The sequence below is a fragment of the Daphnia carinata genome, chromosome 1, assembly GCF_022539665.2.
Source record: "Daphnia carinata strain CSIRO-1 chromosome 1, CSIRO_AGI_Dcar_HiC_V3, whole genome shotgun sequence".
In the NCBI taxonomy this organism is placed as follows: Eukaryota; Metazoa; Arthropoda; class Branchiopoda; order Diplostraca; family Daphniidae; genus Daphnia; species Daphnia carinata.
The window spans coordinates 10,433,945-10,447,421 of record NC_081331.1 but is presented as its reverse complement, the minus strand read 5'-3'; the positions used below and the strand labels follow the sequence as shown (position 1 = coordinate 10,447,421).

General features: G+C 39.3%; 3 protein-coding genes, 1 long non-coding RNA gene and 1 other non-coding gene across 5 annotated transcripts in view; 1 reads left to right on the top strand and 4 right to left on the bottom strand.

Annotated features, from left to right (window-relative positions):
• Positions 1 to 82: 82 nt before the first annotated feature.
• Positions 83 to 2,866, bottom strand: LOC130693114 (tumor protein D54-like). The gene is made up of 3 exons (XM_057516237.2): positions 2,755 to 2,866; positions 1,462 to 1,624; positions 83 to 1,402 (listed from the first exon to the last, which is right to left on the bottom strand). Exons 1-3 carry the CDS (start codon positions 2,772 to 2,774, stop codon positions 1,229 to 1,231), a joined length of 357 nt encoding a protein of 118 aa, XP_057372220.1. The 5' UTR covers positions 2,775 to 2,866; the 3' UTR covers positions 83 to 1,228.
• A 451-nt stretch (positions 2,867 to 3,317) lies between these two features.
• The window catches only part of LOC130692633 (C-type lectin domain family 4 member F-like), a 50,549-nt gene continuing 40,389 nt past the window's right edge, over positions 3,318 to 13,477 (bottom strand). The window contains exons 9-10 of the mRNA XM_057515767.2: positions 3,739 to 3,809; positions 3,318 to 3,380 (exon numbers count right to left, since the gene is read on the bottom strand). Coding sequence (XP_057371750.1) covers positions 3,761 to 3,809 — 49 coding nt within the window. The 3' untranslated portion in view covers positions 3,318 to 3,380; positions 3,739 to 3,760. The remainder of the gene's footprint in view (positions 3,381 to 3,738; positions 3,810 to 13,477) is intronic.
• Positions 4,751 to 8,046, bottom strand: LOC130692470 (F-box/WD repeat-containing protein 5-like). Its single transcript, XM_057515589.2, has 14 exons — positions 7,790 to 8,046; positions 7,598 to 7,718; positions 7,374 to 7,531; positions 7,129 to 7,302; positions 6,739 to 7,062; positions 6,567 to 6,678; positions 6,427 to 6,505; positions 6,126 to 6,334; positions 5,935 to 6,064; positions 5,755 to 5,868; positions 5,562 to 5,682; positions 5,391 to 5,482; positions 5,217 to 5,321; positions 4,751 to 5,149 (listed from the first exon to the last, which is right to left on the bottom strand). Exons 1-14 carry the CDS (start codon positions 7,865 to 7,867, stop codon positions 5,005 to 5,007), a joined length of 1,962 nt encoding a protein of 653 aa, XP_057371572.1. The 5' UTR covers positions 7,868 to 8,046; the 3' UTR covers positions 4,751 to 5,004.
• On the bottom strand, positions 8,296 to 8,367 carry Trnam-cau (transfer RNA methionine (anticodon CAU)). The gene has a single exon. It is a non-coding gene; the product is annotated as a tRNA-Met (tRNA).
• Positions 8,806 to 9,546, top strand: LOC130693308 (uncharacterized). The gene is made up of 3 exons (XR_009001656.1): positions 8,806 to 9,030; positions 9,126 to 9,189; positions 9,485 to 9,546. It is a non-coding gene; the product is annotated as an uncharacterized LOC130693308 (long non-coding RNA).

Sequence of the window (13,477 nt, the reverse complement as noted above, 5' to 3'; positions counted from 1 at the left end):
AATAAAAAAAAAAAAAGGAAAAAGGAGAGGAAAAAACCAAAAATAAAACGTTGCTTCCGACGACATTGAGATTTCCGTGGAATCATTAAGCTAAACGTTGTATTTCCAGTGAGAGAAAAACGAGCAATGATTTTTTTTTGTTGTTGTAGAGGAAGAAAAAGATCGAATAGATAAACCTGCCGACAGAAAGAATTTCGACATAACGAAACGATGGAAAAACACTTATTAGATCAGATGACAATTTCTTTTTTAGGACTCCGCGCTTCCCAAAGCTAAACAATAATAGAAAATTGCAAAAAAAAAAAAAAAAAAAAAAAAAAAAAAAAAAAAAATGTTAAGAAATAAGTTTTAATAACAAATCGAACCACTGGAGAGCTGGGAAATTTCATTGAGATGGATACGAAGAGTTTCATTTCAATCAAGAAATATTGATGCCCATATTTTCTGCGAAGACTTTAACAGAGAGGGAGAGAAAAAAAAATTTAACATGGAAAAACCAATGAATAATCGAGGGGTGCCATCGAAGGGATTCGTCAGGGGAGGCAAAGATGGCGGGTGGTTGCGTGATTAAACAATGTGAATGATGGAAAGAGGTTAAGTGGGTAGGGAGAAAAGAAATAAACGAGTGCAAATCAACAAAGTCGTGTTCGGCCATCACAGTTTCTTCTCTCTCGTTCTTTCAATCACCAGTTTTCACGGTGAACGACGTGTGCAAGAGAGGTGACAGATATAGGATTGAACACTAACACACTCGTTAAAAAAAAAAATCGAGAGGAAATCAAGGGGAGGTAACACACCTGGACATCCCTAAATTCACATTCACCACTTAGGCGTAACTAGCTTATTACTTTTCGTTTTTCTTTAGCTTCCCTTATGCTGCTACTAATGAAGTTGGCAGTTACTTCACTTGGTTTTTCTGATGTAGAAAGAAACTGTCTTATTAGATCCCTCTAAAGTTATCCCAACGGTTGCGGATACATTAAAAAGAATAGCTCCTTTTTTTTTACCTCGAAAAAATAATAAACGCACGCAAAGAATAATAATAATGAAATAAGGAAAAGTGAGAAAGAAATTGATTACGGTAAAGACTTTAATGAAGTTGGGAATTGACAAACTGTTTTTGTTTTTGCTCTTTTTTCAACTAAAAGAGATCAAACATAATCAGTTTCTCGATCGAGGATGAATATCCCATTTGTGTTCTTCTTTCTTTTTTTTTTGTTTTTTTAGTTTAGGCCACTGGCTTTTCCGATTGGGTTGGTGTAGTGGTCGGAGTAGCAGTCGACGATGAGCCCGAGACAGCCAAACCGCTAGAGAGATTGGCAGCTTCTCTCTGCGCCTCGGCTTCCTTGAGAGCTTCATCGAGCTCGTGAGACGAGCTGGAACGTGACGTGACCACCTTAGACTAATAGACGGAGAACAGTAACGAATTTTGTTTCTTTTGTTAATTTTTTATCAAATTACCTTGACATTAGTGTAGACTGAGCCGACTCTTTCTTCCATGGAACGGAAAGTGTCGGAGTTCTTAACTGCTCCTATTTTGGCGGATAGTCCTCCAGTGATACCACCAAGGAAAGTTGTCGTTTTTTCGGCTGTCGTCTTCAGCGCAGTTTCCGTTTTTTGGTACCTAAAGAATTTTAATTTTTAGTTCATGACAAAACCTTTCGTCGTTTCACACATACACACACAACATAATAATAATAGCAAAAGAGAAAATCAAATCGACGGGGCTTTAGTTGCCCAGTTGTTTGTGCATAGACGCATAAAACCCCAAGACTCAAGCTGGACTCGGTTGAGTAGATCGATCGCAATCAGCCCGGTGTATGAGCCAGAAAAGGAGAAAAAAAAAGAGTATATGAATAACAGCAACAACAACCACAATAAGAAAGGAGGAAAAGATCTAAGTTAATAAAAAGTGCAGCTATTTTTTTTTTTTGTTGTTCTATCCAAGATCGGTCAATACACAACGTACAGGATCTGGTAGACGAACAAAAAAAAAATGGAAATAAAAAAAATAATAATGAAAAAAGAGAAAACGTAAAGAATAAATGGCAAAGGATATGAGAGACGGAGAGAGCTGAGAAACTGTATTAACGTTTCTTTCTGAGCGAGAGTGAACGGGCGCAGATAGGGGGAGGGGTTTGCGAGGACGGACGGAAATCAATACGAATAGTCAAGCACGTCGAGTCGATACTTTTCAAGGAGGAGGAAGTAGGAGAAAGAGGAGGGCGGGGTGCACGAACGACGAGCTTTGCAACTCTGGGAAAGACTCGAGCGTATAGGGGTAGGATGACGTGGAGGCGGAAGAGGGAGGGGGGCACAAATCCCCCCTCTCCTACCACCACTCTTCTGCCTCCTCTTCTTTCCGTTTCTCTTGTGCCCAGATTGCCCTTTACCCCTATAAGCCTTTCGACAGTCTGGATATCAAAGAATGGGCATTTTAAATGGCCTAGACAGATTCAGACATTTATGTTTTTGATAACCTCTTTGTTGGAACAACTGCTTTCTTGATGATTTTCTGTTTTGCTAAACGCGCTACAAAGATTCAATACAAATGTTGTCAGCAAACGTCTGTGTGATTTTAAAAATCCGGCTTTAGAGCGCCACCAGGAAAGAATATCGCTTTTGAGTAATAAGGCACCTTTCAATCCAATTATACCCCAAATAAGAGAACAAGTTGCCCCTACACTAATCGGTCTACTAAAAGTACTTGACGAAGAGAGGGGGCGGTTGGAGAGAGAAAAGACACCAACTTACATTTCACGAGCGGCGTCCATGATTGCGATCAATACAACAAGTAACAAATAAATTCGATGACACTTGATAAGATATGTATGCGGATAAAAGGGTCGGAATGGAAGTGCTTTCAACTTTTTCCTCTCCTACCAATCCAAGTCGAACAAGACGACTTGAAACCAGCGACACTTCGACACGGAGAGAGAGAGGCAAACTCGCACCGATGGCAGGGAGACGAGCTCCTTTTTGCTCCTTCCCGTTTTCCCTCTTTTTGGCCTTTTTCTTTCCTTAACGAATGGATTCCGATGAAAAGACGCCCAGCGACGACGCCGATCGATGGACACGCGCAAGGCTATTTTACCGCACCGCTCGCGCAACCACTCACGCTCTCTCTCCCCAGCTGGCAATTAAAAGCCCGCCTTCCTTGTGGTTTACTTCTACACATAACTACACACAGAACTAGGGTACCGTATCGAGCCAGCTGTTTGGTTCTCAACATTTTCTTGAAAAAAAAAAGAGACTTAATTCGACTAAATTCGTATGCAAGTGAAAATAAAGACCCACTAAGCAAGAAGCGACATACTTACAAGGGAGCACTAGAAATCGCCTTGGAAACCTCCTCCACCTTTTCCTCAATTGTTTGGAAGCTGACAAAAACCAAAAAACAAGCAGTCAAAACAACTACTGATACTTAAGGAATGCAAAACCAAGTACGAAAATATAAGCTACATTTAAACAACAGCTTAAAGTTCTTTACTGGTTCATTGTTAATACTTTTAAAACTTGACAATATAACCTTTAAGACATGAGAACTGGTTGATAAATAAGTTGTCTTCAATTCTTAATTTTGTTATTGCTTACGTTTAACCTTATGCTGTTGTTCTACAATTAAAACAAATAACAAACTTGAACGGCCAGTGCAATAACTACACAGTAATATTTATACATAAAAGAAGAAAAATAAATTCTTAAAACCCTGATGGGTGTTGGGTTCTTTGTACTTACGTGGAAGTCTCCTTGACATTTCTCAATCCCTGCGAAATGTCATTGGAAAATTCTCCCCAGGCAGTGATACCAAGTTTCCGTTTGAGTTCTGAAGATTTCCTGAGTTTTGAAGTCAAGACCTGGCGCATGGTTTGAATTTCATACTCCACCTGAAACGTAGTTTCTTTATAACCATAGGCAATTCGGTAAAGTAACAGAAAAATAGTACCTCAGCCAATTCTTTTCTCCATTCTTCCTTTTTCATTTCTTGTTCTTCGATGGATAAATTCATGAACGATTGCGACATGGGAAATTCTCCCATACCATCAGACACGTCAGGTGTTTTGGGTTCATCTTGAAATTTATTTGAATTCGACGCTGTAGCAATTTGGAAAATGATAGATTAATATACAGATAATGTGTAGAAGTAAAAACTACTAAGAGCTATTTTACCAGAAGTGTTCATGTTGCGGAGGTAAATTTCTTCGACTTTCGTGTAGCGATTTCAAGGTAAAACCGGAAAAGCAGAAGCACTTTATGACGAAAACAGCATATGTGACGTGTCGTCTTTCCCCACAGAGGGCGCAAAAAACTTTTGTACTTGCACCGGCTTCCTTGTGCGTGTTTGCCGCTTATCCTAAATTTCAATATTGTTAGCTGCAAAGCAAAAAGTTATTACTTATTCATTCCACATTCCGCAGAAAATGGAAGCTGAATGTGCTTTTTTTTTTTTTTTAGAATTTGTAAAGCTAAATTATGCTGATTACTAAGTTTTTCGCATGAACAAAGAACATTTGTTCGAAAATAGGACAGAAACTGCGTAGACAACTATGGCAGATGCGAATCCTAATGTCTGTACCCGTTTCATTTATGAGTCAGCTTGTCATTTCTTTGTTTCGCTAGTCACCTATTCCTCTAGTCATCCAAAATAGGGTGCGGTTCTACTTGGGTGAAATCATTCTGCTATCAGCATATACCTATTGGGTGTGGTAGTGCTTATAATAAGACCATTTTTGTCGAGACCAGCGAATAAGACAGTAAAAAATAAATATTATTATTATGTTGCTCCATCCTTTGTTTTACTTTCTCTTGAGCTGACTCAAAACGAACACACACTATGCCAAAGGGATCACACATAAACAGCAACAAAAAAGTGTCATTTTGCCAATAAATGCCTCAATTACAGGCAACGCAGAAATCATATCTGAGCAATCGAGAACGAATAGTTCTTTCCATCGAATTTTCATTGCCGTGTCGTTGAGTATATTTGAATTTTTAAAATGCATTCTAACTCAAGCGTGAAGACCTTTGGCGAAATTCCATACCAACGGGCAAGTTCACCAAAGGCAGGTTAAGTTGGCGGGCTCGATGACGGGAACGCCAAATCTTTAGGGTGTAGTCATCAGAAGCAGTGATCAAAATTTCGGGATCTCTACTCGAATCATAAGCAAAATAATCTTGGCATTAAATCTGAAATTCATTTCTAAATCGATACAAACCTAGGGTTAAATGAAACGGCATTTACGACATCCTGATGCGGAAATTTGGCCAAAACGACGCCGTAATGCCGATCCCATATATACGCATATTTGTCCTCCGCACCGCTTACCATGTAAACAAAAAATAATTAGATTAGAAGTAATCAGGAAATAAGAAACTTTTCTTTTGTCAACCTTGCTACATAATTATTGCTGACGTCCAAAAAAATGAAGAAACATTCATCATTAGGTGTGAAAGACCGATGGGCCCGTAATAATGATCCGACCTATGAGGAAGAAATGTGAAACCGTACTAGTTCCCGTTGCCCCATCATTTGCTTGTCTAAGTGCCATTGGTTTTATTACCTGTTTTAATGTGACTAGATCAATTACATGTATGTCGATCTCTTGTGCGATGGGCGGGGGTTGGAGAGGATTCTCTATAGTGCATCCTTGAGGCCATGGCCGGACGTTGACGTATAAATATCTGAGAAGGATATCAACAAATACAGAAATTTTGCTATGATCGGGACGAAATTTGCGAATCCCGTAATCATACCTGTGGTCAGGAGATAAAGACATTCCAATGATATGGCCATTTAAATCAATGACGTGGTCAATTGGATCAAACCGATCGGTGACAGCATCATAATCTTGCCAAACGGGTTCGCGTCTAGTTTAGGGTGAAAAACGTATTTGAACTATTCAAATTTTTCAAATACGACTGAAACCGAATTACGGAGGGATTCCTAGAGCTAAGGACTCTTCCAATGCTTGCCGTTCTTGCCTCTGAATAGCCACTCGTTCGGCCAAACTCGGGCCGACATCGATCCGATTGCAAAATGTAAACGGAGATATTCGTTTTAAACCTGAAAGGGAAACAAACAAATGGATTACTGAAGGACAGAAGCCGGGAGATTACAATAAGACCTATTTGATGTGGGGTATAAGTCCGCGAACCCATGGTGAAAATCAAGAATTTTTCACGAGGATCCAGTACGTCGTCTGAATCATCGTCGGTAGCTTCTGACTCTGCGCGTTGGGAACGAGCTTCGGCACCGGAGCAGGCTAATGGGGAATTTGATCTGGTTGATTCCTCCTCGTCATCGCTTTTAGATTCCTCCTTTGTTTCATGATCCCTGTTTCGCATTTTGGAAGTATTACACAGTAAAGTTGAAACGACGAATTGATTTGCTTCATTTCATGTAAATTTGTTTGGTTATGTTTCTACCTGGTGGCAGCAACATTCGGAGTATCTCGTCGCCAAGACTGAAAATCGCCTGAGTTGGTTGGCCATAAGGTTCCTTCAGCTATACCACACGCAACAGAGAGTTGATTTATGATAACTGGAAACGTAAAACGTCGTCGTACTTGGATTATGGAAAAAGACATCTTCCTCTTTACGTGAACTGTTGTCTGTAGTCTTGGTTTCAGCTGTTGGAAGATCGGGATGCGAAATGGGATTTCCCGTCTCATGACAACTCTGTTAAGCAAAAAATTTAGTTATGCCAAATCGTATAACAAGCCATTCAAGAAGGAATACTTTATCTGAGGAGCAATCGTCAGACGTATTCGATGGTGTCGGGGAAGAAGATGTCGGCTGTCGTTGAGGTAAAGAACGACAGTTTGCCACCGTAATTGAGCGGATAGACGAAGCACTTCTATTATAAAACTTGAACATTCGGTTCATAATGGAAGTGAATTCAGAGTCTGATTCTTGCGACGCTCGATTCAACCACACAACTGACGTGCTTACGAGATGGGCAAGCCAGCGCAAATCACCGGACAATAGGTAATTATCATTGTACCATGTACCAAAAAAATCATATGGCTTGTTTGACATCCGGCATTGAATCACAAAGTCTTCCTGTGGGGATAACAGCAGAAAATGTTAAAGCATATTACCTATGTTTATTATTCGTAATAAATTTACTTCGAGATTAAAAACTGCGATCTCTCCTGTATTGGAGTGATTTCCGAAGTGAACTCCCGAAACCAAGAGTAATGTATCTGATTCATTAAATTGACTAAACTGAGTATTTTTCCAGCTGTACACTTTCATATCGTAATAGTGCTTGATTCTTGCTGGATAACCAGCATCCCAAAGCTAAAAAAAAAAAGTTTTGCATAGTTTTAGAATCCCACGAAATGCATACAAATGATGATTTAAGTTTTTACCATCACATAACCATCTTTAGAGCAGGTGGCAAAATACTTCCCATTGTGCGAAAAACTGACATGAAGCACTTGATGGGTATGGCCCTTCAAAACTTCTGTTTCTAATATTGGTGTATGTTGCCATAGTCTTGAGTATTCGTTAAACCATGATGTTTGGCCTAAATCAAATACAGCACATTGCTAAGGAATGAAGAAGTTTGAAGAGAATATTTATTAGTAGATACCAGGAGCTATTCCAATTGTTGGATTTACATTCCAGTCTCTTTTCAAGAGAGATTTCCATAATAGTTCATCCCTTGATACTCTGTACCAGGTTTGAGACACACTTGAGAGATTCAGAATGTCCTTGAAATTTAGAAAAGAAGTATTGGTCAAACTGATTGTAATTAATATGGAAGATAAGACAAATTTAATGCCTCTGCTTTGAGGTATCGAAAAATCTGCATTAAAACATGATCAGGCAGGTGACATGTCGGAGAATTTTTCGAGTTCATCTTAGTTTAAAATTAGGTTTTCTGCAGTCATTAACACAGACGTAATAAGCGCCTAGTTACGTCCCATTTATTCCAGAAACACATATTAATCCAAGTGAAAAGCTCTCCTTTTCGATAAACTGAGATGGCGAATCTTTTACAGTTTAACGGTACAGGTCTACGGAAGATTACTATAAAAACAGAACGAAAACAAACAAAACCTTTTAATGTGTGTACTAAGGGTTCATGAAGCTGCCAATAGGTGCAAGTTATGTCGCTTTCTTCTGAAACAATCGTAAAATGCAAAAAATTTCTTTAAAAGCATTTATTTTAGGTCAATCTATGGTTGACTTTGCAAAAATTGTCAGTCATATCAAGCAAATGTTCGCCAGGATGTAGGTTAACTGATACATTGCCAAATAATCAATGGCAAAAAAATAAAATAATCTTAGCAGAGCGTGGTTTCGATCCACGGACCTCTGGGTTATGGGCCCAGCACGCTTCCGCTGCGCCACTCTGCTTTGCTGTTATTCGTTAAACTACTACGGTAGTTATACGGGTTTTTTGCCAATATACGTTCGAAATTCTCTTCCACCGCTCTTGTCGCCAACACATAGTAAGTGATATTTTGCCGCCTTGGTTTGATGAGAATAGTTTTATTTGCCTCTAAGCCTCTTAAACAAAATAATTTTCTCGCCGACGTGTGTACGTTGCCTCAACCAAGAGGTCAAGTCACTAGCTAGCAATGGTCAGTTCATAGGTCACGGCTCCGACTGTGACTGAATATCGGGCGACGTCGAGTCTAAACTCTGTTTTCTGACTTATGATTTTTAAAAGACGCATGACGATGAACACCACAAAAATTTTTAGGAAATAAGTTCGGTAATTGTAGACGCTCAAACCAGTGTATTCTAAGCTGGACGCAAAAACTCTCCTTCAACCTTGAATGATCTAGCTACATATGTAGGAGGACGTTTTACCACATATTAGTGTTGATCCAGTTGTGAGTCTCCTGTGACACGGCTTGTGCTTTCTGATTGTTTTACTTTTACTTTTTGGGTGTATTCGTGTATGTACAGACGAATAATGCTGGCCGGAAGACGGAGGAGGCGGAATCGGCTCTATAAGCACACTTATACATCCTAGACAGAAAAAAAAGAGAGGAATAGCACCATCGTTATCTTGTATGTGAACTTTTTTCGAGGAAGAACAAAAAAGATAACGATGGACGGTCGTCGCCAGACTTTTTATCTCAACTATATTTTCTTTTCTTCGCTAGTCAGGTAAAGTTCAGTTCACTTGGTCGCAATGAACTTGACAATGGGACGTCTTCGTTGTTATTGGTATATTTCATAATAGCATTTTCACAGTAAAAAGATATTGTTACAGAAATACATAGTATTATGACTCAAGGTTGAACCAAGGCTATGATGAATGTTTTTAATTCAAAAACTAAGCTTCTCTGTCTGCTGTTTTGAGTCATCAGCGAGAGGGGAGGCGGTCCGTTTTCAATGTTTTGACACATATTTAAGAGAAAAAGGGAAAACAAAGGAAAGGCACACAGCCAACAACCCTGACGCGAGTTGAAAAAAAGAGAGGAAGGAACATTTTTTTTTTCTTCTTCTTCTTTGCTATCAGCAATACACAGACGGACCAATTTTTATGTTCTTCATACTTCTTCGGGGCGGTTGGAAGAGGCGGAGGCCGCAGGAAGGCTGTGTAGAGAGAGCCGGACCTAATCGCTAAGCAAACTCGCACATGGTGCTGCGTCTTCTCTTCCCCTCAAAAAGAAAAATTAAATAGCAAGAAAATTCGAATAAGTAAAAAAAAAAATAAATGTATACTAAAGATACGCTGCTGCACCAGTATATATAAAAAATAAAGAGAAAAACGAGGGGGTTGTAAATCATCGAGCCTCTGGTACCCAAGCTTCCAACATCACATACAAGAGATGAGGGTAAAAGAAGAAAAAAAAAGGGTCATGTCTCACTCCTTTTTCTTTCTGTGGAGGGTCATGAAAAAGAAACGAAATAGAAGAGGTCATCATTGACTTTTTCGCGCATTGACACCATCAACCAGGGGTATATATATATATTCGACTTTTTTTTCTTCTTCTTTTATGTGTATAGGTCTACAGAATTTGATTTATGTATAGTATATAGACTTGCAAAAAGAAATTAAATAGAGCTCGTGCGCTCGGCATCTTTTGTTGTTATTGGATACTTCAGGTGTGATGACACACCTGTTCTACGCGCGTTAAATGTTTGCCCTATTATACTGACCCTTTCTTTAGTCTTCTATTCTTTTATGTGCTGGGTATTGGTTTCCCTAAAAAGCCGCCCTCAACTCAATTGTCCGCGGCAGCAACACACCCACAACATGGGAGGTCGTTGATGATCATCGCACGCGTTCGGACTGACAGCACCCGGTGCACGCACATGGACACATCATCATCATCCACCTGCGAGACAAATCATTGGCCATTCTTCCATTTTTTCACTGGTCTCGTTGGGTATTCCCTTGTTGGTTGTCCAGCATGTGCAAAAGAAAAATCAATGTATAAACTTGTTGTATGGGCCATTGTTTCGTGGACATTCCAGCTGTGCAAAAGGACACACACATAAATGTTGACGACGCATTTGGTAGGGAAAAGGAAGAACGGGCGTTGACGCAGGGTCTGATGTCATGCCCGCAAACACTTGTTTTCGCTCTCGTTTGTTTTTTAGCAAATGAGTAGAAAGCCTTTATTTTTAAATGTCACTGACAAAAAGAGTTTTCCGTTTGCTGCTTTACGATTCTCTTCGTGCGTCATTGAGTGTGTCATCAGTTCCGGCTTTGAGGCATCTTCTATTACCTAACGACGAATTAAACAAAAAATTAGATCATGTCTACTTTGATTAGGAAACGCAAAACGATCGTTCAATTGCGTCAGTAATTAGTTTGAATGTTATCCTCTATTCCGTGAATGATACCAGTTGGATGTGTAAAACGGCATGGATGCAGGAAGTCTACGTTCCAGAGTTGCACGTAGCCAATGACTTTTGGTGGTGCAATCCGATCTCTCTTTTACAGTGTTTGGCGAAAGAAAAAAAAATTTATGCATAACATGGAAGTGCTCAACATCGACGAAATTTCTCCGAAAAATATTTGGAAAAGTTAAATAAATAAAAATAAATTCAGCGCATTAATTTTTATATTTTTTTCGACTAAAGTATTGGGTTACTTTCAACTCGTGACCTTTAAACAAGACGATGTCTCACGAATTCTCGTCTATACTATTCGGAATAAATTTGAATATTCTGCATCAACAAGCAATCCTTGATGTTTGAACAAAAAAAAAATCGAATATTCATCCGTGCTACCACAAATTTACATTTGTGCTGAACCACTTCATTTTAAATTTCATCAATTCGTGCTGGATGATGTGGGACATGTGTAAATTCGATGCACTGCGCGTCACTATAAGAAACACGGTCTTTTGCAGAAACAGTGAATATTGTGCGGGATTGATTTTCAGCATGACCCTTTGACATCGTACAGCTTCTTTTTTGTCTACAGATGTGAAAGGGAGTTGCGTGTTCTAGCGCAGTGAACACATGCATAAAGAATTAACGCGTACTTCGTTAGTGTTATTTATACTTCATTATGGGCCGCTTCGGGTTTTGAAAATGAAAAAATAAAGATGATGAACATTGAAGCTTATTGTATTCGATTTTTTATTTTTTTGAAGCCTCAACTACTACAGGATATTCACTGGTTGTGGGAGGAGGGAAGGAAGGGGGAGTCCCTTAGCAAAGCAAATGGTTCAACGAGATAAAAACTGGGAGGCTAGCACACACACAGACGAAAGAAAAGCAAAAAGAGAAAATTTTTCAAAATAAGAAAAACATCTAGTAAAAAGAAAATGAGAGCTGGACCGAGTCTCTTTCCCCTGTGTGTCGCCCATATATACACAAGCAGCCAGCGCAAAATCAAGCAAACACGCACAGCGTCCGGCCCGTCTGAAAAGGGGGGCGGGTTCGCTTGAAAACACAGTTTTTATTTTATTTTTTAGACTAGCAGCATCCATAGGAAATGTTTCAAAAGACAAAACACACATCGTTTTAATGCTTGTTATTGAGTAACTATAAACAATGTGGTACAAAATAGTGACACACGTAATCTCTTTAACTATAGAAAAGTATTAGAGCAATCGCTATTCCTTTAATCACTGACAGCCCCATCGGGATTATTACAATGCGCAACATTGTTATATAAAAATGGAGGGGGAAATCCTTTCGATCGGTCAGTTCAAATGACCCGCATTATTTTTAAGCTTAAACACCTCGGCCTTCGCACCGTCGAATCAAGAAGGTTGTAGAACAATGACATAATTGTATCTTGCTAATAAAAGATTAAAGCATACGATGTCAAGCTGGACGTTACGGCCTACATTCGTGATGCGGAAGGCGCAAAGGAAAAAAAGGTACTAGGTCAAGTTGAAGAAGAACAAACAGGTACGCCCACCACCACGGTGTGTGTAGGATGCTGCTTTCACTCTCTTCCCGTTCGGGAACATCCGGACGGGTCTTCTTGACTTTTCTCGGATATCCGCCCTGCACCACCCCCTCTTTCTTCGCTCATTTAGCTAACACAGCTCCTTTTCTATATGTACTAAAACCGTGACGATGAACAGCGCGTGCCGTATATATTCTGTTTCAAAAAAAAAATAATTGTTCAAATAGAAGACTTGGATGGCCGGTGTTGACTCACTCTCTCTCGTAATAGGAAAGGACGAGAACAAAAAAAAAAAAGAAAATTAAATAAAAGAGAAGAAAGTGTATAACTTGCTGAAAAGCTCAAGTGCCTATAGTAAATATATGCACAGTTGTTCAGTTGTGCGCGTGTTGAACTTGACTGATTAACCCGATCAAACTGCGCATTTTTAATGCAAAAAGACCATGAGAATCGAAAGATTCTCTTTTAAATCATAAAGCAGAGAAGAGTTGATCATTTAAATCTTTTTTTCTTTTCTTTTTAATTTTTGTTATCAGCGTAAGATAACAATCTGACCAATCGGCGACGAGGACTGCCACTTATTATACCCCCCGAACCCTCGCCAGCATCCGTCGTTGGTTTCTTTTATGTCTCTGTGAGTGCTTCAATGAATTCCGCCACTGTTCAAATATTTGCATGTACGCTGCGATGATGAGGACCCTATTCTCGTAAGTGTGTAAAAAAGATAATCGTTATCTCGACCAATTTTCATTTTTTTTTTTTTCCTTTTTTTCTTCCTCCCGTCATTAGGGAATTTTTTTTTTATGTTTCTCGCTTCTTGGGACGATACAAAATGTGCTACTGGATTTTCCCTTCTATTCTCAACCTTCTAGCATTTTTAGATCATCAAGATATTGGAATTCTCGGCGGGAAGAAAAGCCATCGTCATTGGATTTCTTCTCAGCCAGTCTTACAGCATCTTCAGTTATGTTTTTAATGTCCTTTAGTTTTTTTAGGTATGGGGTCATCGTTGTTTCATTACGGGCGGATTGATGTCTTACGCAATCGTAATATCAGTTCGTGTAGTTGACCACCGTATCCTAAAAATGCAACTGCCTTTTTCATTTGTCTTCCAGACTGGGACAATGGCCGCTC